At 39.6% G+C, this 27,398-nt stretch overlaps 1 protein-coding gene across 2 annotated transcripts in view; it reads right to left on the reverse strand.

Annotated features, from left to right (window-relative positions):
• Positions 1-27,398, reverse strand: part of pcdh11 (protocadherin 11) — a 126,000-nt gene that overhangs the window by 89,005 nt on the left and 9,597 nt on the right. Inside the window, exons 3-4 of one of the 2 annotated variants that reach the window (XM_075481531.1) lie at positions 20,976-23,483; positions 14,422-16,455 (exon numbers count right to left, since the gene is read on the reverse strand). In XM_075481531.1, coding sequence (XP_075337646.1) covers positions 16,372-16,455; positions 20,976-23,483 — 2,592 coding nt within the window. In that variant the 3' untranslated portion in view covers positions 14,422-16,371. Of the gene's footprint in view, positions 1-14,421; positions 16,456-20,975; positions 23,484-27,398 lie in introns of those variants that run through there. The other variant, XM_075481530.1, reaches the window with a different exon arrangement.

The raw sequence follows: 27,398 nt of genomic DNA on the forward strand, positions 1-27,398 counted from the left end.
AAGCAATACAGCTGTTACATACCTGTTATAGATAGATAGATAGATAGAGAAGAGAGAGAGAGAGAGAGAGAGAGAGAGAGAGAGAGAGAGAGAGAGAGAGAGAGAGAGAGAGAGAGATAGATAGATAGATAGATAGATAGATAGATAGATAGATAGATAGATAGATAGATAGATAGAACTCTGTAGTAGATAAAGATAACGCTCAACTGAAGTAAAACACCTCTTCAGCAGAAACCTGCTGTGAAAAAGAACTTTTTGCTTCCCCTCTCCCTCCCCATACATTATGACACACTTGAGTTAAGGCTTCCATTTTCAATAGACCATGGCCACGATCCTCATACAGAATGACAGCCGAACTTCAACTCTGGTATAGTGTATTTCTTTTCTTCAGACTACCAGTACATTTGTTTTCATTAGATCGGACTGGTCAGCAGTCTAGACCCTTGTGTCCTGTAATGGAGCATACAATTGCAGGCCCATTATAGACTCCCAGAGACGGATAAATGATATATATCCATATATATCACATAAATGAGAGATTGTAAAAAAATCCCACGCTCTCGTGCCTATCTGAACAACTGTAATTGCAACAAATCAAATAACTAGATGCCCTTCCTTTGTTTTAAGCAAGATTTAATTCCTTTTAGGAATGTCACTTTGTGGATGCAACTGCAGCAAACACAGTTTGGCTGGCACACGTGGTGGACTTAATATACACAACAAACATTGAGACCTTAAACAATAAAGGAAAGGACATAGTAAAGTAATCACAGCCAATGTAAAACAGTCATGAAAACAAACTATACACAGAGGTGCAACATTGAGCATTAATGAAATTACAGAGCTGGAACTCAACAGACTCCTGCTTGTATTGTGCAATGAAACAGAACAGGACAGGGAGGCAACTGAGGCATGCAAGTCACAGTCACAATTACTATTTCATTAAGGAGCTGCTACCATTGGCAGGCTGTTTCTGGCATTGTTCTGGGGAGGCTGGCATGGCACCGGAAGAAGTGGGGGTGGGGATAAGAGCTTTCGGTAGTGAAGGGGGAGACTGAGGAGGAAGGGGGAGCAGTGGGTGGGAGGAAACATGCTCTAATTTGGGTCATCTCCCAGTCTGCATGGGGTCGGGTGACAGAGCCTGTGCACCTAATCTGAAAACACATATGCTGTGATGGGTATCCACCTGAATTAATTGCCCTAATTATTCCTGATACAGGAGAGAGGGTGTGCTAGAGAGGAAAGCAAAAAAATGGTGAAAATTGGAAATGGCATGTTAGTCCTACAAAGTCTTATTGCTGTGGAATCCATTTAAGAAGATAACAGGGCAGCTCCTAAAATCTGTTAAAGGGGGAGAAGTGTACATGCATTGAAGAGTGTCAGCACTGGGGGAGAAGTACACATCTTTGTCACCACATTTCGTGTATCCAGTCGCGATGAGTCAATGCTGCATTGGAGACCACTCTACACGAAACTAAACAGAGCCTATATGTATCTCATGGCAACTTTTCATACACAGATATACAGTCACAATAGTGAGACCTCCTTAGGCTACCCGCTAACATGGGATACAAGTGTAAGTCACTTTGGATTAAAGTGTCTCCCAAACGCATAAACATAAAGGCAAACATACAGTATCTGAACAACAAAAAAAAATCTAAGAACTAGCAATATTCGATGAAAAACTTATGCAGTGTTAACTTTTGCTGCTGAAATATAGTTTGACTGACATGGGAAAGATGGATCAAGGATCAAATTGAAGAAATGGTCTTAACAGGGTCTTGCTAAGACTGAGGCTCATAAAGGGCTTGAGGTTGTTTGACATACATATGACATATATGTCCATACCATATATGTCAAAACATTTCAAGCCCACAATCAATATTTGTTGTGAAAAAAAAAAGAACTGTGACTAAAAGGCAAACAGAAAGATAACAAAAAGGTGAACGGGGAGCAATCCATTGCATAAACAGCTGAAATTACAATTCATTACCGTTTATTTTCTAAGGTGGCTTCAATTAGCCTGACCACTTCAACAGTCAAAAAATAGTGGCTGATGGCAGCTAATGTTTTGCAGGTGTTATACTGCACTTTATTCATCTCACTTTATGTGTAACTGGTTATGTTAATAGGATTTCAACTCAATTTATTCAAGTGCTGATCAATGGCATGCAATCTCGGCACTTCATGCATTATGTATTTTAATGGAACTCACTTGCTTTATGGCTGAATGGCTAAAGGTTAACAGTCCCAATAGGTGGAACTCCCTGAAGACCAATCTGAACTTCAAACACAGCTTTTTTTTTTCACTTCACAAGGGAAAAGCACATAATAACAGACAAAAAGTTGTATTTATCACCACTTCTTATGGCTCATTGAGAGAATGGAGCGATTTATTACCCTGCACCCAATGCTTACATTAATGTGAATATAAATGCCCACAGATATCTTACCCTCTGCAGTATATGATGCAGAAAAAAAGCAGGAGTTAGAGGTTGGGGAATTAGTAAGAAGGGTACTGGCACAAGGTAGGGGCCAGGGGAAAGAGAGAGGTTTGGAAATTATTAGGGGAATCTGGAGGTGGGGTAGAAATAAAAATGAGAAAATGGGAGGCAGTGGGATAGAAATAGTGGGGTGAAATCTCTTTTACCAACTGACAGATATGTCAAAGTTTCCATAATTATCGACTTGAACTGGCACTTTCATATTAAAAATGAGTCATTTCAGCAGTGAAATCTTAAGTTTTGTTCTCTTCAGTTTAATATGGAAAGGATCCTGGAGTCTCTGAGGGCCCTTGCCTCTATCTGCTGCCACTCCCTGCACAATAAAGCTGGCATGCTATTCCCAAGATGAGAGTCCCACTGGAATAAGTGGGGACTGTGAGGTAAAAACCCCTCCAGTCCCTTCTAAATCTAGAGGTAGAAGACACATTGTGCTTGAGACATATCCTGTGAGGGTCACTTGGCAGTTTTCACCTTATTGTCTTCTAAGTCATCAAGATTAGCCTCTGGGCTTTTTGGAAAAGGATGTGGAGCTGCCTGTGAGATGACTTATTTTACTCTTATGGAAACTGTACATTTAAAAAGCTCTTTTTGCCACCTTGCCAAGGAACTTTGAATGATGCTCATTAAACAGAAACATGTTAGCAGCCAAATGGATTGTTGAGAGGATGTAAAAATTTGATCAGTGGTTGTTTAGAAGCAATTGAATGATGAAAGACCAAAAAATGCAATCTGGCTGTTTTAGGGCTTAAATGGACAAGTACTGCCTCAAGCCTCACAGCTGGTCTGCTTGAATATGGATTGCACTGCTGGGACATTTTACTCTATGGTTACGTAAACAAGCATGGATTCATGAATCAATTCCGCACAAGTTAATGAGAACAAATTTGACTTATGCAATCAAAATTTGGCTGCATTTGCAGCCATTATCATTCAATCATTGTTTTCGTTTCATATGGATGAAAGTGGTTTCATGGTAAGATGTATGATTGCATGGGGAATTTGGGTATTTGGTGAAGCAAGAGAAGGCTTAAAGCTGTCAGAAAATCACTTACTCAACAGAAGATTCCAGTCAGAAACATGACGTACAACCTGTAAAGAAGCACTTGACTTCAACACAGCGTGAGCAGGGGCCAGCCATTTTAACTGGCGCCATCAGTCTTCTGCAGGTAATGCAATTAGATGCCACTAATATCTTGGGATGCTCTTCAAACTGCAAATGCACTTTTGCTAAATAGCACACACTGTAATAACTAGTGACAGCACTCAAGGAGCCAGATTGAAAAAGCTTTTGCATGTGATTGGTTCAAGTAATTGCACATACAGAATGCAGCAGCTGATTGAAATCACAAGATGAAAACAGATGTTATCCAAATTCATCCTGGTTTGTTTGTGTTGTTGCTAGGTAACATGCCTCACCTCGTAAAATAACATACATAGTAAGTTTGTAAGATAGGCTTGGACAGTTCTGAAGTGTGACGGCACTTCTATGGGGTTTTCTTTGTAGATCTAATCAATAGTTTTTCCTGCCAGACCAGAGAAATCATGCTTCATGCTTGCTTAGAGGCTCAAGACAGTACTTACAATAAAGGTTCCATTCTAGCTAAACATGAAATCCAGGGCCTTGGATCTAATTTTGTTCCACTGTCGGCACATAGTTTATGTTTTTATTTGTTCGAAACTTGAAATAACTGAGGCCAATTAAACTTTCTGAGATCAAATGCATGTTTCTTCGTTCACATTTCCAATCATCTATTATAGCTTCTGAGGAGGTTAAGAAGAAACAGTGGGACTGCAAGACCATCAATGGCCGGCACTTTTGGAAACTGTATCTTGGAACAGTCAAAGGGTGCCAAAAGGACAAATGTGAACAACATGACTCAACACAGATAATTACACAAACATATAAATGCGAGTACAGTGCATTGAGAAAATGCCATAGGGCCACAGACATTAGTAATCTAAAGTTCACTGAATCACTGCAATCTTAGACTGAATCTCTTCACTTGACGGATTAACTGGAAAATCAAAGAACACAATGCAATATAACTAAATAGGGCTGATCGAGGGCTGAGATAGTGACTATGTATCCAGAGGAACAGAGATAGAGAGACAGAGACGAAGGGAATGGGCTCTGCTTTTGCTCTTACTGTTCCCCTCAAGGCAGCGTCAGGATAAATCTTCTAAGGGATTATCCCAGCTGCACAATGTTCTCTGTTCTGCCCATTGTATGCCACTTTAAGCACAACTGATAAATTAGTTATTTATATTGTGGATGGATCAAAGTCATACATTGGATTTTCTTTTGATTTGTCTGGTTTGGGAGGCATTACAAATAATCGTCTGTGTGTGTACTTTCCATGCCAGATCCTTCTGCGTGGACATTTATGAAATAAGATCAAATAACTAGAATGTGGAGTGGTTCTGAAGCCAAAAGTTTAGATTTTTTTTTTTTTTTTTACCAGATATGTCATCTGGTTCCAAGCTAAAGAAAGGGCTGTGAGCCAACAGAAGTTAAACAGCACTGTGCAGCTGAACTATTCATTTATGTTCTGCTACCCTAATTTCATTTTGGCTGTCAGCTTAATTGGGGCCCAAATCAGTCTTCAATGACTTAGACGGGGGATCAAATATCTTTGTGGGATTCCTTCTACATTTAATTTAAGATAAACTAATGGCTTAATTTATTTGCAATTAGAAATAAAATAACATCCTGCTTCAAAAGAGTATCATCCTCTCCACCTTTCACCGGCAGCTCACTCTTCAATAGTTCATGAATTTTAATTCATCTTTGTCGTTAGGCCAATCCCCCGGTTGTATGAGGCGGCAGAGAGTTTTAGTCAAATTGAATTACCCTCTCTGTGTTTCACTGCTCTCACCCCCTACCTTAGTCATTTCTCCTCCTCCTTCTCTCCCCTTTCTTCCTTCCCTTTATTTTGCTCTTCCGCTTTTTATTTATCTCACCTCTATTTTATCCCTGTAAAACGTCCTCGTGCTCTTCATTCGGTAGACAGCAGTAAGTTGTATGCCTGTACTTTTCCTCTGCTCGCCCCTAGCACATGTAAATGACTTTGTCACTTGATGTTTGAAGAGAAAAGATGAAGTAAAAAATCCCTAAGTGCAAAATCAAACAGATAAAAAGCACGGATCTTCACTTTGCTGGGGAGCGCGTGTCTTGACAAGCACTGCCTTTTTATGTTTTCCTTTTAAAGTCGTCAAGGACGGTTAGTTTTGCAAGCATTCTAATCCTGAATGTTAAAGATCCATTTATAGGTTTCAATTTCAGTAACATGATGCATTCTTTCAAGAGAACCTTAATAGAAAGATAACAGGTTTTGTCGTAACCTTTTTGAACCAGTTTAATGTGCATTGGTAAGTTCTCACGTTATCACCCAGTCCCACATGGCCCTGCACTCTGGATTTAACCAGCAGAGATATCATTCCTATATAGACAACCAGTCACTCTTATATGATAAAAATGAAAAATAAAAATGTAAAAACTGCTAGAGAGCAAAAATCTCCCGTGTCAGGAAGTTGGTTGCTCTGTGCGTTCGAGGTGACCCACATTACCCAAAGTCGTTCATATGACCTCTAAGGTGTTATCTCCAAGAGGCAAACATGGCAGAATTACCCCCCCCAATTACCAAGGATGCCTGAAATTATCTGGCTTTGCAAAGATTCATTCTCGCTGCTTCTGCAGCATCACCTTTCCAAGGTCAAATATCATGTTGCGTCTATTGGTGATAATGGTGTAACAATAAATTATGAGAAGGCTTTATCGTAATAACACAACGGTCAAATAAATTCATACTTGAATGGTCCTCAGTGTTCCGGCCTATGTCCCTCTGTCTTGGACAGTAGCAAATTGATATTTAAAAAGTGCACCTCAAACAAAAAGATGCAAAAATTTAGGCAGTGTTAAGGTTTAAAGGTGCCATGACAACAAGATTAACATTTATACTGTCTGCAAGGTTGAGAGGTTAGGGTCTATCTTGTGATCCCTCTTAAGGATCTACTCTTAACTTCTGGTATGGAGCACTTTGTCCTTCTCTGACCTGGATCATCAACTGTAAACCCATTAGAAAGAGAACACCAGATGATAAATATCCCAGGATCATGCTGAGCATTCATCTGCCACATTTGTCTATGACAAAGCATTTCCTGCTGGCAGGAAGGGTCATCTTTCAGGGTTACTATGCATGTTGCTAACTGTTGTGCACAATACAAAACTCAGAATCATCTCCCTTGATCTCACTGTTTCTATCTATTTTCTAATAATGTAGAAAAAAAAACGATAATTCATGAACACATTAATCCACTGACTCCCAAAGGAGGCTGATTGACATTGTCTGGAGGGAGACAGTAGCTTCCATTTCTCTGCATGTTTAAGTTCGAAGGACAAGCAGTTGTTCTCTGACAAGTGGAGAGATCTCCATAACTTATGGACACCCCTAGCAATTTCTTTGTTGTGTCTAAAAATAGTGGGTCCCAGTGGTCTCTCTTGAAAAAAAAAAAAGCAGAGGCACTTTTCATTATTTCATTACCCCCCCAATCTGATTTACATACACACCAGAGGAAGAGTAATTTTTATCTGAGCGTCATGGCTGCAAAGAGAGGCTGTGTACTGATCCCCAGCAGAGTAGCGCACACACAAAAACAAGCCAAAGATCCGCTCAGTGCATCCTACCCTCCAGAGGCAGACATGATCTCATGTTATCCCTGTTCCCCCTCAAGCATTAAGATATGTATGCATCATGTCAGTGAGATTCTGACTGCAAAACCCAGCCTTTTCAGTCAGTGTGATAAATAATGCATCAAGGAGCTGAATGGAATTTAATTTGAAACAAATCCAGGACTCAGTATTGCATCATCATTCTAATGCACTCATCTTCATACACTTGATGTTTTACTTTATCTATAAATGGTACATACACAGGTTTTGGAATATTCTGTTAGATGTATGTTTATTTATTTATCATACAGCAGTGGCTCACTGACATTGCACTGGATTGAGAACTTCTACGCCTTTGAACTATTTGTGACCTCAGTGACTCTTCCTTTGTGCAGTCAGCATCCTGAGCTAATACATACGTAGCAATATTGGACACCCGAGTAGCAGCATATTGTGCACCATTCATTGATTACACACAATATCATACTGTTGTCCAGTCTACATGAAATGTGGCCAACAGAAATGTGTCTTAATGTAAATTGAGCTGAGATTTGCACTTTATAAATCAAACCAGTTTTAATTTATTTGAACCGAATTGTAAAAATATCTTCAGGAGCTAGCTTCATTCAGTTATTTAATGAAAATGATTTGAACTATAACTGCTTATGAGACATCCGATGATCTTCTGCTATGTAATAAGGCAACACCATTGTGCCCTAGGATGATGAAAGGAAATCAGGGCTTAGTTTTATGGACATATGGTTGTACTTAATCATTTTGACATTATACCTAAACATGTTATAAATGGTCAATGTTTGTATTTAGGAGGATTCTTACAAAAGACTCCCAAAGGATTTGCAGACAGAGGTTGATGTGAGTGAGGGGGGGGGGGGTGAGGAGGGTCAAACAAATGTGGTGTGTCTGGATGACCTTAATCACTTCCAGGTTCATCCAGACTCAGATTTCACTTGTGTGCCTTATTTCAGGTCACTGCCTCAAAGTCAAAGTAGGGCACAGTCATTATCTGAGGGAGCATAACGCAATCATCCACACAATACAATAAGGTCGGAACAATTCACCAAAGTCATTGAAGTGTTGTCGGTAACCTCTGGGTTTGAACACAAATGTGCTTCAACCAGAGGCCCCCGTCTTTATATGTGAATCACAGGTAGTATAATGCATGTGCAATTCTCATGACTATTTCTGTGTTCTTTTCTTACAGAAACATACTGGAATCCCAATTCAAGTAGAAGAGAAAAAAAAAACCTTATATGGAGAAAACACTGTAGAAATTCTATAGGAGAGGTAACCCATTGAGGTCTGGCTACAAAAGCAGTCAGTGGAGAGGAGGTCTTTGAACTAAAGGATTGAGAAAGTCGTTGAATAGTTGGTTCTGTTAGCAAATGATAGACAAGAACATGCATTGTCCTATTTAAAGAAAACAGAAATGGAGTAAATACCTTCGTTAGTTATGATTGAGCTACCATTAAAACCGAGCCATAGGTGCCAAGGATTGTTAAAAAAAAAGCTAAAATGGTGTGTGAGAAGCACCCATCTCCCTTTTAAAGCCATATCACCTCATTATGGTTATCTCGCTATTCAAGCAACACAGAGTTCTGCCATTAAATTAAAATCCTTCCAAAAGGCATAACTGTATGTACGACTGATCTTGGGAATACGTTTCTGCTCTTTCTGAAGGCTGCATGCACATAAATTCTTTATGATCATTGGTGAATATCACACGCATTATTTACGAAGAATCTTCAAAATATCCTTGATTCTATTATCCTTTCATGTTTCAAGCTCTAGCCAACTTTCTGCTTGAATGTGATCTGTTTCCTGGTACTGTGGGTAAATTTCACAGCTGCATATTAAAGCAAACTGTTATCTAGGTAAAGGTATTTAAGGAAGTGGAGCTGTTTCAAATGGAGAAAGGTAATTGGGTCACAATGCTGATAAAAGCAAGGAGGTGTTGGCTTTAAAAGTGAAGTCAAAGAAATATGCAACACAGTACTAACATTTGTACAAGTGAAGACCCGAGCCATTAGACTAAGCACCGTATTACCACTGACTGGCATCATGTGGTTCAACATCTAATATTCTCCATTAATGGCTCTGTACACACCTCTATACTGGCAGTGTTCAAGCATTTACATGTAATGCATTTTCATTATGAGAGTACTTGAATTGCAATAAAAAAAAAAGAAAAAAAAAGGTGAAAAAAACTTATTTATCATTTCAGGTCTGAAAAAGGTTGCAAGTTGAACATATATTGTTTGTATGTCTGCATGTAAACTGTAACATAACCACTCCCTCTAAAGGTTTTTTGCTTGACTCTTTCGCTCCTTGGTGGGTGAAAGAAAATATGCATGTCATTGCGTCTGTGTGGATTCAATTTGCTCTGTGTATATGTGCTAGGCATTTTGGTCCATGACTTGTCTTTTGTGTTTCTACCCCAGACCGAACCTGACAGCTTTGTGCAACATCCTGTTAACACAACTACAAAAACAAAGAACGATTGGATGAATTGAATGTTTTGGTTAAACAATTCCTCCGTACGTGCAAATCTTTCCAGTTAGACCACTTGTACCATGCGCGGCTCTAATTAGTCAATGGGCTGATCTAATTTGTTCAAATGCTTTTGCTGCAGGTGTCCAGTCCAAGCTGAGAAGATTGCCAGAGGCATTAGATTAGAGAGGCGGGCTTAGGAAACCAATATAAATGACTTAATGGCTTACATGCAGTCATGCATCCAACTTGCCTACATGTTATCAGATGTAAAGAATTGCCACAATTTTCAAAGAGTTTCTGAAATTGCACGTTGTCATTAGAACAAAATTGCGTGCATTCAACTTTAGCAGATAAGAGCATCTTGACAGCTGGAGGAAAACGCCATTTGCAGTTTAAAAAATAGCAACTGTTTCTTTTAACTGTTCTGTTGTCAAAAGATGTCGGCACACGTCTTGTTTACTAAAGTGTTACAACTACCATGCAGTAGATCTTTGGGTTCATAGTGTCTGTGTGTGTTTGATCACACAGGAACAGACATCTTCAAGCTCAAGCATCAATGGAGATATCACTTGTGGGATGTCTTCTTCCAGCTGGATATGGTATTTCCACTGCACCAGAAAATCAAGTGTTTCAAATGCAGCGATTAGAGCAGTGTCCAGTTAATTTTAACAAGGTTTGCAATGGGACTAATAAGGAATTAGGAATTGACATCTTCTTTAAATCTTTGTCTTTACGCATTCGTGGGGGAATACTGTCAGGATGGAAAAAAGGCAATTGTCTGCGGTCTCCCGATTATCCCCTGCAAAAGCCTATAATCTGGCTGAAAGTACTTAAAGAGTCAAGCAGCAAAATAAACAACATTGATTATCATCCCACTGTTCTTTTTTCCCCCAAAGAGGACCATGCAGTGAGGGAGGAGGTTGGAGGATGAGGTTTTGCCTTCCCCCGTCAGCGCCATCTGCTTGGGCAAATGTTAAGGCAGGCTAAATACCCCCTGAGTCCTCTGTTCAAACCAGATTATCAGCTATTTTAAGGAGGCGGACGAGCATCTTATCATCTCCCAATCTCTTTTACAAAGGCAAATCAAGAATTCTGTGCAAGGATTACCAGGATTAGGGAGGACACAGACATGGCCCTCCTTGGGCAAAGTCTTTAAGTTGTTGCCCTGTCTTTAAGTCTGACTTCCTTCATCTTACAAACAAACGGCTGCTTCTTGTCATGGCATTGTACTCAATATTGGGCATATTTCTCTTGCGCTCACACATCCTTTCCTGGAGTTATTGAAGTGCATTCAGTTTTAAATGTTGAAGACTGATTTTCACATTCAGTCATACAGTGGAGATATCATTTAGAAAAGAGTCTCTGCTTTACATAACTTTGACTGCATCCTGTATTGCTGAACAATGGCCCACAGTGGGATATGACTTTGTAAAGTGCATGTATTTGCTCCACATAATGATAGATTGCTCCACAGGCTTCTGACTATGTGCTTAAGAGAATGTAAAATGAGGGAAGAATTTCAATAGAAACAACCCCTTTGTGTGCATCTCCACAAAATGCAGGTGCACAAGTGACCTAGTAGCTGAAATAATAACACTTGAAAACACAGAGACAGAAAGAAACAGTGGTCAGTTTGATTATGCTATTATATTATTGTGTTTTGGGGGTTTATAGTTAAAAGTACATGGGTAAAACTAAGGCTGAAACTATGAAATTGACTAAAAGAGGGGTGGAATGAGGGAGGAAAGGAGACGAGGGTGGGGGATGTGTATCTCCTACAGAATGCTTTTGAAGCTCAGTTATCCCTGCTTTTACTAACTGTAGTAACATACATATAATATAACAATCAAGCTCGGACAAAAGCCATGCAAATCCGCCAGCCAGTACAACTCTGACAATCATTGCATGGTCGTTAATCTTGGGGGCATTTTTAATCCGACCCAAAATATAATGAAGGGAATCTCTACCTGGGATTGTTTGGGGAAGCCAGAGCTATAGCTTGGAGGCACACCAACAAAACCATATGCTCTTTGCACACTATCAGCAACCACAGTTTTAGATCACACTTTTAACAAGGAACAAACAATTGTACAAGCAATCGATGTTCTTCAGATCCCTGCTCCACAGTCACACCTCGTTTAATCAACAGAATTGTTTTCAATGAAAACAATCTGCGGGCTGTACAGCTATACTCAGTGTCTCAGAAAGAACCACTCGGCGGGCTTCCACACTGATTTGATTGTTGCACACACAAAGGTAGCTAGCCCAACGTAGCTATGGGAGGATGATTGAATTATTCAGTTTGGCAAAGATTTGGCAGCAATTGTGTGGAGTGTCGCCGTGAGTGGAGTGCAACAGTAAAACAACATCTTCTTGTTTCCTGCACTGCTGCACATCACATGCCTAAGTAGCTTCTGCTTAAACAGTCAGTATTGCTTCGGGACAACTTCACATCATAACCTAAGCATCCTTGCTGCTATGTGATTTGATTTACACCTTCTTATAGACACCTGTCACATTAAATGCATTTACAGTATTTACATTAACAGATTGAAAAGAGGGGTGTTTTTATTTTTTTGAAAGGGAAGCAAAGAAACCGCTAAATAAAACCTCCCCGTTTGAGGTGTCTTGTGCCGCCACTATAAAACATATAGAAGCATGTAAATCTATGAAAGTGAGGGGCTGCCAAAATGTCTTTAATCGTATTTACAAGGCATGATGAGTTAGGAAAACAAATACACACTTTCATGTCCACTGCTTTCAGACAGGTTCAAGAAATGTCATAAAACATGGACAGTAGTGCTGACACTTCTCAATGCGCACAGCTTTTAAGGGATCAGCTGAGACAGCAACTGCAGCGATCATTTAGCTAAAACAATCTGTAATCTTGAGTCGTCACTCTATACTGTCTGCAGCAGATGACAGTGATCTCAGCGGGGAATGTTGGTGACTCGTAAAATCAATGCAACATGAACAAATGGTTGTTTTCCTGGCCATCTTAGTAGCTACTTTGCAACGTTAGGCACATAAATAACGGATATGTTAAAGTGTTATGTTACAGGCAACAGACTGATAACAGTGAGGCACTGATTGAACCGATTGCATTTTCAAGGTTGTGGAAAGTCACTGAGCTGGTCCTGCATGCTTTGCCTAGAAATAACAAACTTCTCGTGTGCTTTCTGATTAATCCTGAGGTTTATTATTTCTAACTGAGAATAAACATGCCAGCTTGATTACTGTGGTGTTTCAAACAGTTTACATACAGAAACTCAGATGCCTATAGCCACAGTATGAAGGAAATTTGTATAAAAAATACAATTAATGAGGACCACATGGATGGTCTCACCATCACAACAGAATAAATGCATGTGTGTGTGTCTGTGCAAATGCCTGTGTGTGGGTCTGTATATGCATTGCATAATATGTAATCAAATTCTCCAAATATAACTAACATTCTGGCCTGTTAGGTGAAATTCAATTCTGTTTCCTCATAAATCATGATAGATATGTCAACAAAGAAACTCTGGAAGCACTTCCCTTTCAGATCAACTTTTCAAAAGTCTCCTTATAAGTGTTAAAAATGATTAGGAATGCACAAATTTCCCCTCAGGAAAAAAAAAAAAAGAATGACAAAAATCAAACCAGCAACTACTGCTCAGTGCTTCCTCTAAATCTTTTTCATCCCTCACTTCTTTTTCCTCTTTAACTTTGCATTCCAAAGCAAAAGAGGAATCTATTTATCCCCAACTCCACCTTCATGCACACATGTTAACGCTCAATGCTCTTCCTTTCTGGAATATTTCTTTTTTTATCCATATTTGTGGCTCATTTGAAAATAATTCATTAAATAATAATGTATTTAAAATAAATCGAACTAATTTAGCCAGCTCAAAGTGGCAACCATACCTTATGATCCATCCAAGCTCTGTTTTAAAGTGAAGGTGATGCATTTAGCAGATTACAGTAATGCTTACCTATTGATAGAAAGCTGACATTTATACACTTTCTCAACCAGATTGCTCTTCTAGAGTGTGCGCCATTTTTTTTTTCAAATCACCAAGGACGCTCATCCCGAGGGAACTGATTAGCTCTCTCTCAGTTTAAAAATATGAAACAACTTTGATAAGCAATTAAACATTTTCTCTTGTCAGGCTTTGTTTTGTGCCTTTCAAGTTTGTATTTTTGGATCGAGTCTGCATAAACAATGCATAACACAACATTTGAGTGGTGGTTATTGCACCTTCTCACATCAATCTCTCAGATGTGTAAAACCCTGCGTTTGTGCACTATTGCACAGAGGTATCATCACATGGTCATTATCAGCTTTCATGGAAGGGAGACAAAAACAATTTTTAAAACAATGATCCAATAAAAGATTTTCTGCTGTTTTTGTCTGTATACTTCAAAGGATGTATTCTCACCAAATTTACATAGCTTTTTATCTGCAATCTGTTCCTAATTAGTGATGTATATCTCAACTTGTATAACTTAATTTCTTTCTACGATTTAAGTGCTATATTGTTGCAAAACGAAGACAGAGTGTTTTTCTATTAATTGTCTACACCTACTGTATTGCTAGCCTTATCAGAGTCTCACTGTTAAAGCACTTCTGGAAGCTATATTATATGCAGACAAGTGAACTGAGTGATATAAACTAATACTGGATACTGAAAACAGTGAATAAGAAGAGTCATCAAAATATGCAATACAATGCAAAAGACTTTAATAAATTTCAGAAGCGCACACAGAGATAAACAAAACATTTACAGTTTTCTCCACACTGGCAAATCAAAGTCAATTACAAAGGTCATGTAAGGTGCATATTGTACTTCACATTGAATAAAAGTGAGGTTTTCTGTCTCCCTTACAAGGACAAAAGGTCTCCCCATGTATATATTTTTTTTCTCTTTTCCCCAAAGATCAGGCAAATCTAATTGTTACACAGTGCTAGGATGCTATGTATATTTCATACTGTGGCTCCTACGCAGTAGTGAATACATTTGATACCATAATTACATGAACATACCTTCTTAAATAATAACAACCTGCCTCACTGAGAGGCCACACGCATAAAATTAAAAGATTCAAAATAGACATAGTCTGTACAGTTGTAACATATGAAGACTGTAACACAATCAAAAAGGCTTCTGGTCCGTGCAGTAATTTTTATTTTACCATACATGGTCTCTTATAAGAGAAGAAGCAGCCTCTGGTCCTGTCCATCTGTACATTTCTCAGTGAATACACAGGCTATGTCTATTTTAATAACTCTAATTCTATGGACATATGTGTGTACTGAAGATTACTGCTAAGTCTTACCTATCAAAAAAGTCTTAAGCTTTCCATTTAAGAGAACTATTGAACAACAATGCTGCTGACCCATCACGCCATTTATTGGTGTTTACTGTAAAGAACGAGTATACCATGATGGTTTTATGGGTGAAACAAAGCAAGAGGGAAAAAAAACATAATGCTCTGAACAAAAGGCCAAAGAAGTATCGTGGATTTTCTGTCAAATGGGAACTTATTGCTGAGTCCTGGATTACCTTTTCATTTTGGTGTTCAGTGTTCTCATCTGGACATTTTTGTTAGTCTGTTTAAATAAGTGCACAAAGTCATGCAATTTTTGATAAAGTCCACCAACTCATATTAACCACTGCCTGAGGATTATTGTTTTTTTTTGTTTGTTTTTTTTACCATCTGGAGGCATTTTAATGTGAACCTCATGGGTTAAATCACTTCTCATTTAGGCACAGAAAGTGACACATGAAAGGTTAAGCTTAGTGCTCTTCAAATCTGCCCTACATAAACAGCTTTTGATTATGACCCCAGCAGTTAGTCCCTTGTGATTGTGGCTTAGCTGAAAGTATTAAACTTGCCCTTCCATTTCTTCCAGTGTAATAACAAAACAATGATCTTTAGCCCAGTTGTAAAAGAGCATTGCAGATGTGGTTGGATCGTGAGGCTTGGCGTATTTTTCTGTTACATTAGCTACACTGGTCACTCGCAATGCTTTCGGTGGCATCAAATGTGGAACAGAATAAAGGCAAAGGATGACACACATGATACATTGTGAGTTGGCTAAAAACTAATGTAAGCCTACAGGTTGTAGACCTTGCAGCATAAATACAATAAAAATCATCAGTTCCATTGGCAAGCCCAGTCAAATTATAGAAAAAATAGAAAGTAAGAAAATAAAATGGCCACTAGGCAGTTTTGAAAACAAGGCAAATAAATGCAATCAATAAATATAAACACCATCAACTCTGTGATAGATATACATACATACATATAAACATACTTTACAGATCTACTGACACCTATTTTACAGATTGGTGGCTGGAGTGGGATAAATTTGGGGAAGGTTCAGGGCATATCATCCTCATTGACACAGTTCAAATGTAGCATAGGACTCAATAAAGCATTTCAGGCTTCCAACAGCATCACAGGAGGAGCTTTGTCAAGTTTCAGGCAGCGACACCAAGCATGCCTCCTTGTCTGAGACCTCACCCTTACCCTTCCCTTTCCAAATTCATCATATTTACTGAATTGAATAAAGAGGTGGAGTTTGAGGCTGTGGAGACAGTAAAGTACTTGTTTCACCTCTTCAGCTTTCGCCTTCCTTCTTTTCCTCCCTCTGCCCTCTCTGCCTCTTTTCTCTCTTTTTCTCTCTTTAGGAAGTGGGAGCTAGAGATTGATTTTAATCCTGTGGGAGCGAGCTGTACCTGTGCCACAGAGTGTGCCATAGTGTGGGGGTTTCAGTGCCATTTCCTGAAATATAGAGAGACAGACAGATATAGGGAGATTGTAGTTACAATGTCATTGAGCTCTGAGCAGCCTGAGCTGTAGCCCTATCAGTGTGAGGCTACATTGAACACTGAATTAAAAAAGTCTCTGAAAAGAGTATAGAAGAGAGAACAAAAAGCATTCTTCAAGGTACGGCTGGCAATCAAGTCGTTACCTTGTCAGGTTTCCTTGAAGAATGCTACAGGTTTCACAAGTTTTGTGCATTTTCCTGTACTTATCAGAGCATGCAATCTTATCCAATTATCACTCCCAATTTGTCTTTTTTGTCTCCCACCACACTAGTGCAGCACTCCTTATTTCCCCTAAAACATACATTTGGATCAATTTAGGCCCACTCTTTCATACGGACCCTTGCCAGTGGGTCCTCTGATATGTACAGAATATGACATTTTTTCTGTTCCTCTGAAAGTCAGCGAGACATCGGTGAGTGTTTGAAAGAGGGAGAATCTGACCGGACAATGCTTACAGTTGGGAGACAAAGTGACTGCTGATGCAATGGTTCGACAGAGATAGAAAAACAAAAAACCCGACGAACAACAACAAAATATAATGATAAAAAGATGCAATCAAAACAAGTTGCAAGGTTTTGATACTGACATCGAGTCTGATTTTAAAAGCATCTTGTAAAAATAATGGCATCTGATCCTTTCAAATTCTTTGCCATCAGACCTTGGCAAGTGTGAAGACTCATACATTTACCCGCAGACATACACGATGATGTGGCGAAATCTAGTTTACACTCTTCACAGCTTTTAAATTCTATAAACAATAAATCATGACACGGATGCTATTTATTTAAAATAAAAATTTGCAGAGCCAAAACAGTAGCGCTTTTAGTCTATGGGGTGTTTATTCTAAGGGGTACTATTTATCTGTTATTTAATTTATCAGTCCAATGTATTTGGTAATCCACAGCACTAACAAAATACTCCCCTGCATCATCCCACAGGAGGTTAGATTCGTAAAACAGCAACCCTCCAACAAATGAATTCATTAACCTCTTTTTTTTCTTTTCTCTGTATGTTCACTGTGATGTCTGAAATCACTCAAGAAGGGTGGTAGTTATTTGATGTGCCCGCTCTAAAGCCAAGGCTTTAACAAGAGCTCCTCATCACTGGAGGCAGATTGACCTCTAATATCAAGGGGGTATGGGTTAAAAGAAAATGATGAGATGCATAAAAAAAGCTGTGAAGAGAAGGGAGGGAAGAGGAGGCTGGCCTTTTCAAATACAGCTCTCGCTGTATAATGAAGCCATATGGTGGCACAAATCGGTAGTCTCTGAAGTATTTTTACAAGCTTTACTCTGTATCAGCTACATCTGTAAAGTCCCAGAAAACATTTTGGTGACCTTCAACCATAATTACCTCCTCCTGTTTTCCCTCCCCGTTGTAATTCCAAGTGCGGGCTCTTTTGTCTGCGCTTTATTTTCGCCGGCTTCAGGTGTGTGGCAGATCACTACAAAGTCACTGAAGCACTGTCTGTCACTTTGATGAAGAAAAAGGGAAAACTCAACATCCTGCATATGATCTCTCCTTTTGGAGTTCTGGCATTACGTTTCACAGATGAGAGCCACAGTAGCTGCCACTTAAAGAACAAATGCAGCTTCTGTTTTAAGAACCGCACTTGAAATGATCTCGACAAATTCTAGAGTGCTCACATATTCTTTTTACCTCATCTGATAAAAGCAAGAAGCGCACCTTTTGAAGAAGTGCTGTTTTCAAGTGTTCTTCTTTAGAAATCGAGTTTCTTTAAGGACTAACAAAGATAAAATCAAACTCGGATGAAACTGTAACAAACAGGTCTGATGGTCATCTACGCCAAATCACTTTGGATCTTGAAAAAAAATGACTTGCCCAAGGATAGTTTGTGGAAATCCTGATAATCTTAAAGGACGGCTGCTTTTTTCCTCTGTCTTATCAGACTCATTCGCAAACCAATTACAGTGATTTTAATCATACTGTATTACGAGTGATTAACCCTTTAGTGCATTTAATTAACCTTTGCTACCACTGATTCTCATCGGGCGTAGCTTCATGCTATTTTTTTCTGTGACACAGGCTTTAAATAAGCACAATTTAAACTGGTGGGAAATCTAATGTCTAAAGTGGGAGGAATCACTTGTCAGTTGCTCAAGGGGACACAAAAATTACATATGCTTTCAGTGTAACGTCACCGATGATGGTAGTTGGTGAGTAGAACCATTGAGAACAGATTTCAGAACAGATATATATGTGTATAATGTTTTTTTCAAATATATTACGCAGTTTCTCGGTATACGTGACAGCGAGGTGTGAGAAAGCTCTACACTAGAAACCTGTCTTAGATCAGATGAGTGAATAAATACCTTAGAAATAATGAGATATAAACATAGTCTCAAGATTTGGAAGAACGGTTACTCATCAAATATTCATAGATTTTAAATTGTATGCACTAAAATACTCCACTCTGATCAGCAACACAAGTGAAAATCAATTTGAATCTGTGATGCATAACATTCGCATTGGATAATAATTCAGAATTGTTGAACACAAACTGAATATTTCTGAATATTTCTTGGCAGTAACTGTGCGTAAGAGGGGAAAATCATTCTGACAACTCGTCAGTGTGTCGTATAAACACATTAGGAATTAAATCTTCAGCACTAGGAGCATATAGTAGGCTTATGTATAATGTACCATGGCAGGGCATAGCCTTTAACGAGGGTTTCAAATAAAAGGTGGATGAAGGAAATGACTATCAGTTCTATGTGGGTGTCTTCATAAATTAGCCTAAGTGCAATATTCTACAGGATCAACAGTCATTTGCAGCAACTACAGTAAGAGGAATTTTAAAGCTGACTAGATGTCACACAGAAGCACACTGGGAGCTAGGAGACAGAACTGAACCAGAGATCTAGAGACGACGAGCAACATGAGGCTGTAGACACAGACAAATGCAGGCACCTCATGAAAGAAGAAAAACAAAAACAAAAAATCAAAAATTGATGCAATATCATGAAACTGACCCAAAAATGGATGAATGGCATCTGTGATTATCATGATCAAAACTGGAACAAAAACAAACGCCAGTGTGACCAAGCAACAACCAAATCTCCAAGAATCTTAAAAGAAACAAGACAACAACACAAGACAAGAAAACGGTAGGAAAAGCCAACAAAATTGTCTGGATGTTTTGAGACTCGGAGGAAACTATGGCAACACACATATCAATGTGAATAAATTGCTACCCTGTGCACAGACCACTCAGCCTAGTCTAATTCAATTGTTCTGGTGATGGCAGGTCAAATATCAAAATGTTCATACTTTCTCATATATTATAGACACAGTGATACCACTCTAAAATGTCTCGCCAGCACCAACGAAAACACATCAAAGTGGCATACATATGAGATTATCCATCCTTTAGATTATCTAATTTAAAGAATGCAAAGAATGTATATTAATATAAACCATTCCTAACAATAATTAGGGTACTTAAAGTAAAATATTTATGGGTTTAATGCTAAGTTGACCTAGCAGGCTTTTTTCACTACAGCTCCCTTAGTGTTGAGTTTATTGGTCTCAAGACTCTGCATCACCTTGATCCTTGTGACCACCCCCCAGCCCCAAGCAGTACTCAGTCTTCCCCACAGCACTGTGCTTGGGCTGTCAGCACTGAGCAAGGCCACCTCTCCTTACATCTGATTTACATTTATTTCCCTCGCCAGCTTTTATTTATTGCGCCACTTCGTATTTGGCACATATCTCTTCGGGACTCATAGGCCCTTTGCTGTACCTTGGCATTCAAATTAGCTATACTTCCACAAACCTCACTGGCACATTTAAGACATTTAATATTTTAAGGACAGAGGCCACAAAAGAGTGGGTTATTTATCAAGTTGCTTTAGCACATCAACAGCAGAGTTTTCTTTTTTTATGCTATTACCTACACACTTTCTGGCTTAACGAATACCCGATGAGATGAGTAGCCTTTGACATGCTTTACATGCCTTGTTAAACATGTCAGTTAGATATACACAGCTTCATTCGCCCTCGACCTCAAATACAACAGTAGAGAGTTCTATCATTGTCACCTATTCCAGACTCCTCTGAATCAAGCCACTGCCACCAAATATTCACAGTCATGTTAAAAATAAGTAGCCGGGAGGATTGCATTCATATAATTTCTAAAGATTCGGAAAATGGAATTGACCTTGAAACGTAATCTGGTGATGGAATAATGGCTGCTTATAAAGTAAGGTGAATATGAGAAATGACAAAAGTATAGTGAAAGATTTGCGCCATTATTTGTTTATGTTGTTTCTTAAATACTTGCATTTTTAAGTGCAAATGACATTCATGCTGACATGGTCATGGCTTGTGCAAGAAAAATCCCCTAGCTTCATGCTCCCACACTCCCCCTTTCACATCACCTACCAGGGAATAGCAAGAGGAGTGTAAGTGGGGACTAGTGTGGGTGGGTTTAAAAAAAAAGTCATGAATTACCTGTCGGGTGGTGATTTGCCCCGTAGTCTTGAATCCCCCCTGACAGCTGCATTCTGAGACACTGTATGGGTCGGAGCTAGTCGATGAACACTTGGAGAGTGAGTCACAGCCAACCACAAATGTGTTGTCCAAGGGGAGCTCCTGGATCACATGGTGTTTCTTTGGGGCCACAGGAGTTTCTGGTTTGATTTGAAATGTAGGCTGAGGGGACGCAGACTTGTAATGCTTGGCAAGATCTGGACTGTCAGGTTTGAAGGTAGTGGGCGTCGTTGCCCAATTGTATTTCCCCATGGTTTGCTCCTCTAGCTCCACAGGAAGATCCAGTGTACCATTAACATGCTCATGAGTTGGGTCATCAGGCTTTGATTCATCTATGGTCACAAAGTTCAAGAGGAGGCTCTTGGGGGATCGCTTCTTTCTCTTCTTCTTCTTCTTGATCTGACGGTTCTCTTGATTGGGTGACACCCACTCTCCACTCTGCTTGCCCTTCTGTACTACTTTGTGTCTGGGTGTCTGCCGGCAGCGCACCAGAGCAGTAACAAATATCACCAAGATGACAGTCATGGTCCCCGCTATGATAGCTATGACAACAATCACATATCCATTAGCTTGAGGTGTTACCTCACTGTCCCCTATGTTACGATCCAAGGGTGTCTCCATACTTTTCCGCAGCTGCTCTTGAATAAAGGTAGCATTTGACACAGTGTCATTGACAAACAAGTGAATAAGTGCGATAGCATGTAACGACTCAGGCTGGCCTAAATCCTTGACCTTGACTACCAGCCTATGCAGGCCCTGATCAGCTGTGACTATTTTCTCCTGCAGCGTTATGTTACCAGTTGTTTTGTTGATGGCAAAGAGACCTCGAGGGGAGACCCTGGATGTGATGATGATGCTGCTCAGGATACTGTATTGCAGCTCAGCATTCATACCTGTGTCATTGTCAATGGCAAACACTCTGGTGACCACAGCACCAGGGGCGGTGGTGGTTCGCACGAGGTCATAAGAGTAATTGGAGGATGGGCTGACAAACACCGGGCGATTGTCATTCACATCAACTACATTGATAGTGACCTTGGCATAGGAGGAGCTTGGAGGCTGCCCTCCATCAACTGCCTTGACCATAAACGTGTAGGAGCTTTGTTGCTCCCTGTCAAAGGTGATATTTGGTTTGATCACACCAGTTTGGGGGTCAATGATGAAATTGTCTTTTCCGTTCAAAATGGACAGGGTTATAACAGCATTATCTCCCGCATCTGCATCTGTCACTGTGATCAGGCCGACAGTTCCATAGAGAGGAAGGTTTTCAGGCACATAGAAGTTGTACTCAGGGTGTGTAAAAGCTGGGCTGTTGTCATTAAGGTCCTGGACAATTAGCCTGACGGTGACATTGCTCTGCAGGGATGTAGAGCCATTGTCCCTCGCTATGACAGTGAATGAGTACCTCTCCTGCTTCTCTCTGTCCAATCGTTTGCCAACTGAGAGAATTCCTGACCGTCTGTCAATGTTAAACCCATCAGGTGCATCAGGGCCAAGAGCATAAATAATCTCAGCATTATGTCCACTATCTGCATCAGTGGCACTGATTTTTATTAACTGTGTTGAGGGGTCATTGTTCTCAGGTATGGAAAGCTGAATTTCAGGCTGGGGGAATATAGGAGCATTATCATTCTCATCCTTGATTTTAATAAGGACCATAGCTGAGGTGTTCAAAGGAGGGGTCCCTCTATCTGAGGCCACTATCTTAATAGCATATTCTCGGGTTGTCTCATAATCAAGAGGGGCTGCTGTCTCCAATAAGAACTGATCATTAAAGACAGGCTTCAACCGGAAAGGAACATCATGGTCAGTGTAGCAAGCCACTTTGCCATACAGATCTGCATCCTTGTCAGTAACAGTAATAAGGGCTATTTTGGTGTTGAGGGGTGCATTCTCAGAGAGTAGTACAGTCCCATTTACCAGGTTGATAATGTAGCGAGTGTCTATGGAGGGAACATTGTCATTAACATCAGTGACATTAACAATTACTGTGGCTCTGGATGGGGTTGAGCTGCCATCACTTGCCAGGACAATGAGTTTATGAACAGGTGTTACCTCCCTGTCCAGTGGTTGCTTCACAGTAATCAGTCCAGTAGAGCTGTTGATGGCAAAGTGACGTTTGGTTGAAGAAGAGACCTGGTTACTGAAGGCGAAGTGGATCTGTGCATTGGAACCTAAATCTGCGTCCGTAGCATGAAGCTGAGCGACTGATGTTCCCATTGGAGCGTTCTCTGGTACAGAGACCTCCAGCTCACTGTCCTTGAAGATGGGGCGATTGTCATTGACGTCAGAGATGGTAACTTGGAGAATGGCAGTGCTGGATTTGGGAGGGTTGCCACCATCCTCCACTTTTATCTTCATGACAAAAGTGTCCTTCTGCTCGCGATCAAGATTCTGCTGCACAATGAGCTGTGGCCACTTGTCACCTTCAGGAGTCTCGATGATGTCTAAACCAAACTCACTGACACTCTGCAAAGACAAGACAATATCTTTGGTTACTTTTGTTGTGTTGACTGCAAAAAATGTCAATTTTTAAAACAAACATCTGAACTTCAAATAAAGGAGGAAATGTCACTTATTTTTCCAAATAATGATTTCCTTTTTATTTCACTTTTGCTTTAATGACTCAAAGTTTTGAAATTAAAGTTAGAAAACAATTCAAATAAAACATGTGCAACTAAGGTATCGATAACATTAGTAACAATATAACATTTTTACTTGCTTGTTTCTGAAGTTGTTTAAAAAAGAAATCAAACTAATTCTTGACTTTGTTGATAATTCAGCCCCATTTGTTGCCCTTCTTTTGCTTTTTTGATGAATTATCAAGAGCAGTTTTACCAGCGTGATCAGCTGGTTATTGGCACTGCACTGCTCATCTCAGTCGGGTCCCTGCAAATGTGCAAACATGCTAATCATCAGCTTGTTTTATAGTTCTTTCGTAGTCTAGAAAATACAAGCCAGAGAAAGTTAATTAATCCTTTTGAAATGTGACCAATCATTGTGATAAATCAAGTCTCCCCTTAACTCCAAGAAACTACAGCTTAAATGGATTAATTTAGTTTTTTTAGATTTTTTCTACTTTCACTAAAACAAGAGTTCTCTCTATCCTCCTTTCTTGAACCATTTCAGCTTTATCATAGGAGAGAAAAAGACGAATATAAATGGAGTCACACCAATAAATTTGTATTAAAGTACACTGCAAGACCAGATAGATTAAGAGAGGGAGAGTGGAACAACCCGACATGTTAGAGAGGCACTTTGCTATATAATAGCTAATTCTAGATAAATCTTAAGCAAAATAAATATGAAAACAAATTCATGAGAAATCCACATGAGAGACCCGAGAGTGAGACTGGTTGTTAAGAGTAAATGCCTTCTATCCAAAAAGCTAGCACTAATGTTTACAATAAATGGTGCATGGTATGGAAGTGAGGGGAAAGGAATAGAGTAAGAGAGAGACAGAGAGAAGGGACGGAAAAGAGGAGAAAAGGAGACCAGTGGGAGGAAATAAGAAGATCAAGCCTATGAATGAGCTGCATGCACATTATGAAACAAAGGAGCCCTTTGAAGCTCCTTCAGTCAGAAGCAGTTTCATGGTAAAACAAGAAAAAGCATCCTCTTTAAAGAGATAAGCTTCATGCTGCACGTAATGTTGGAAGAGATTACTCTGTCTAGGCACAGCTATCAAATGAGATTAAGATATGTACATTCTCGTTATTCAAGGGAGGACCATTTAAACCAAATTGTGAGCACAAGAGCCTGCCGTATATTTCAAAATGTAGAGCTGTTCTTGTGCCAACACAGCGTTGTAGCCGACACAAGGAAACGTGCAGCTGCAGCATGTAAATTATTGTGTACTCTGAAAAATTGCTTGCAGAGGAAATGTTGTCAACACGTCAGTGATTGACAGAACTACTTAAAACAGCCAACACTGCAGCAATGATCCTTCAGACCTCATTTTGTGATCCCTCTTGCAAGATAAAGTCATATGGGGATAAGCAAACATGGCACATAAAATGTAGGATCTGTCACATGGCTAAAACCTCGACATGCACTGCAAAAATGATTTCTCTCATAACTGAAAGGTTGAAGACAACATTCTGGGGGCTGTGTTGTGATCCACTTCGTCATACATACAGAGCTCCCCAAACCTCAATTGTTTAACTACTTTATAGAATTGGCACAGTAGCTCTGTATCTGCGCGCTGATATTAGTCAAACCCTGGTGGTAATAGTAGGATGTCGAGTTAACATGCGTCAAAGGGAATGCTGCATGATGATTTATGAGCTAGCAGTTCCTCTATGCTTTTGTCTTGGTTTCAGACAATTTTACAACTGACAAGGCATCTCTCACTGCATTTCAATAAGTTGAAGAGAGCTTTCTCTCCAGCTGTGCATTTTCCTGAATGCAGAATTAGCCTGGTGGATTGTGATAAGATCTAGGGCAGGCTAAGAAAAGGCCAAGTACCAACATGAGTCACTCACCAGGATCCTTAGGGCTGAACGAAAAGGACAAAGCTCGCTAAATGACTAAGTGCGTCATTATACCGTTTCTCATTTTTCAACTACATATGTACTGTATATGTGCTTGCCTTGTTGAACTTTGATGAGTTGCTTTTCAGCCCACATAGCCACAGGTCTCAATGAGAGCTGTAGATGTGGGGTACGTGCAATCTAATGAGAGTTGACTAATTTAAATGAAAATGATTGAGGGACACTGACAGAAGGAGAGGTGCCAGATTATCGGGAATAATATATATTGGGGGGGGACTCTAGTCACGGGGAGTACCTCTTTATATTGCAGAAAGAAACTCACTTTTTGCCCTCTTTCTCAATCTCTTCCATCTTTGTTTTATTCCTATCTGTCACACACTTTTGCTGCTGGCTGTGATACCATGCATATAATTAAGATAAAAGAACTTGGGAATTGTTTGTTTCCTTTTGTCAACCCTAATAAGAGAATAATGTGTAAGCATAGGATGCTAATGAGAATGAAGATATGCTTAACAGTGATTTTTCTGCCCCAAAATCAGATGCCTATGGGCAGCAGGCTATGAATTAGTTAAAGTTTACAAACCACTTGAATAAATTTAGCATCCCCATATCATTTGGGGAATGAAATTGGTTCAACTTAGATGTGGAGTACCAGCAAAAACACTATTCCATCCACTCAAAAATCAAAGTTATACTTCAGGAAGACCAAGTTGATTGGCCATTGAAAATAGCGAAGGGTTAAGGTTAAGGAGGTTTCGGGTTAATGAGTTCACTTCCTCATCATGTTTACCAGGAATGCGTAGCCCAGCCAGTGAAATAACGCTCATTTAAAAAACCATGATTTAAAAAATATGATCACTTTGAATTCGCTGAAAGATTCAGATATACGATTCTCAAAAAACATATATCAGTGGAATAAAGAATGGAACCAATGTTTATGAAAAGCCAACAGTGGAATCTTATTTTCTCCTGGGAGAATCCCCAACCTGCCACATGTGTGATTACTTTCTCTGACCTTGTCTCTTCTTTTTTTGGACAACTCTTTGCAATTAAAGTGACATAACACACTGATGGCAGAGTTCCACTCAAAGCGTGATTACCAATCATTATGTGTGGCGCCACAACACTGTGCGGGACAAATGACCCCTTGTTCGTCTTAGCTTTGAAAAGGTGAACAAAAAGGAGCTCCTGTGTTTCTTTTTTTTCTTTCTGTATGTTGACAACACAAACAAGTTACATGTGGAGTGACAGACCACTAAATATGACTGGCTGTGCTTCACAATAGTAGCAATTTTAGAACCATCCCTCGAACAACACAAAAAAAACTGGACAAACTATCACTCTGAGCGAGCTTCTGGGACAAATCTCAGAGGACCATACACAGATAGATCACGGGTGGTTTAGCAGCCAAGAGCTATTCTAAGAATTGCTTGTACAGTGCTTCACCACTAAGCCCCTGACTTTCTCCTGCACTTATGAAATAAACAATACAAAAAGTTGAAAATGTCTCTGGCTCCTTTAAGGCTTTTTTGCGTTTTACTCATATGGAACCTGGGACACAAGAGAATTAATCTTGGATACAATGAGAATATAATGAGAAGAACTGAATCAGCGACACAAACCCATGGATACAACCGTGGCCGAGACAAAAAGGTTTTAGAGAGCTATATATATTCTGAAAAGGGCAAAGAAAATGATTGCAGATGATCATCCTAATGAGCAGAACATTTGGTTGGTGATTTTCCAGGCATGAACAATTCAGGACATTGCACTGGAGAGGTCTTGGCAGCAGGGAGACTCTTTAAAAATGCAAACTGGTAGGCAATACAGACACAGACACCAATGCTTCTGTTCATTTCATCACAGCGTTGAGTCAATCTGAGAATACAAG

The sequence above is a fragment of the Odontesthes bonariensis genome, chromosome 13 (genome assembly GCF_027942865.1).
Source record: "Odontesthes bonariensis isolate fOdoBon6 chromosome 13, fOdoBon6.hap1, whole genome shotgun sequence".
In the NCBI taxonomy this organism is placed as follows: domain Eukaryota; kingdom Metazoa; phylum Chordata; class Actinopteri; order Atheriniformes; family Atherinopsidae; genus Odontesthes; species Odontesthes bonariensis.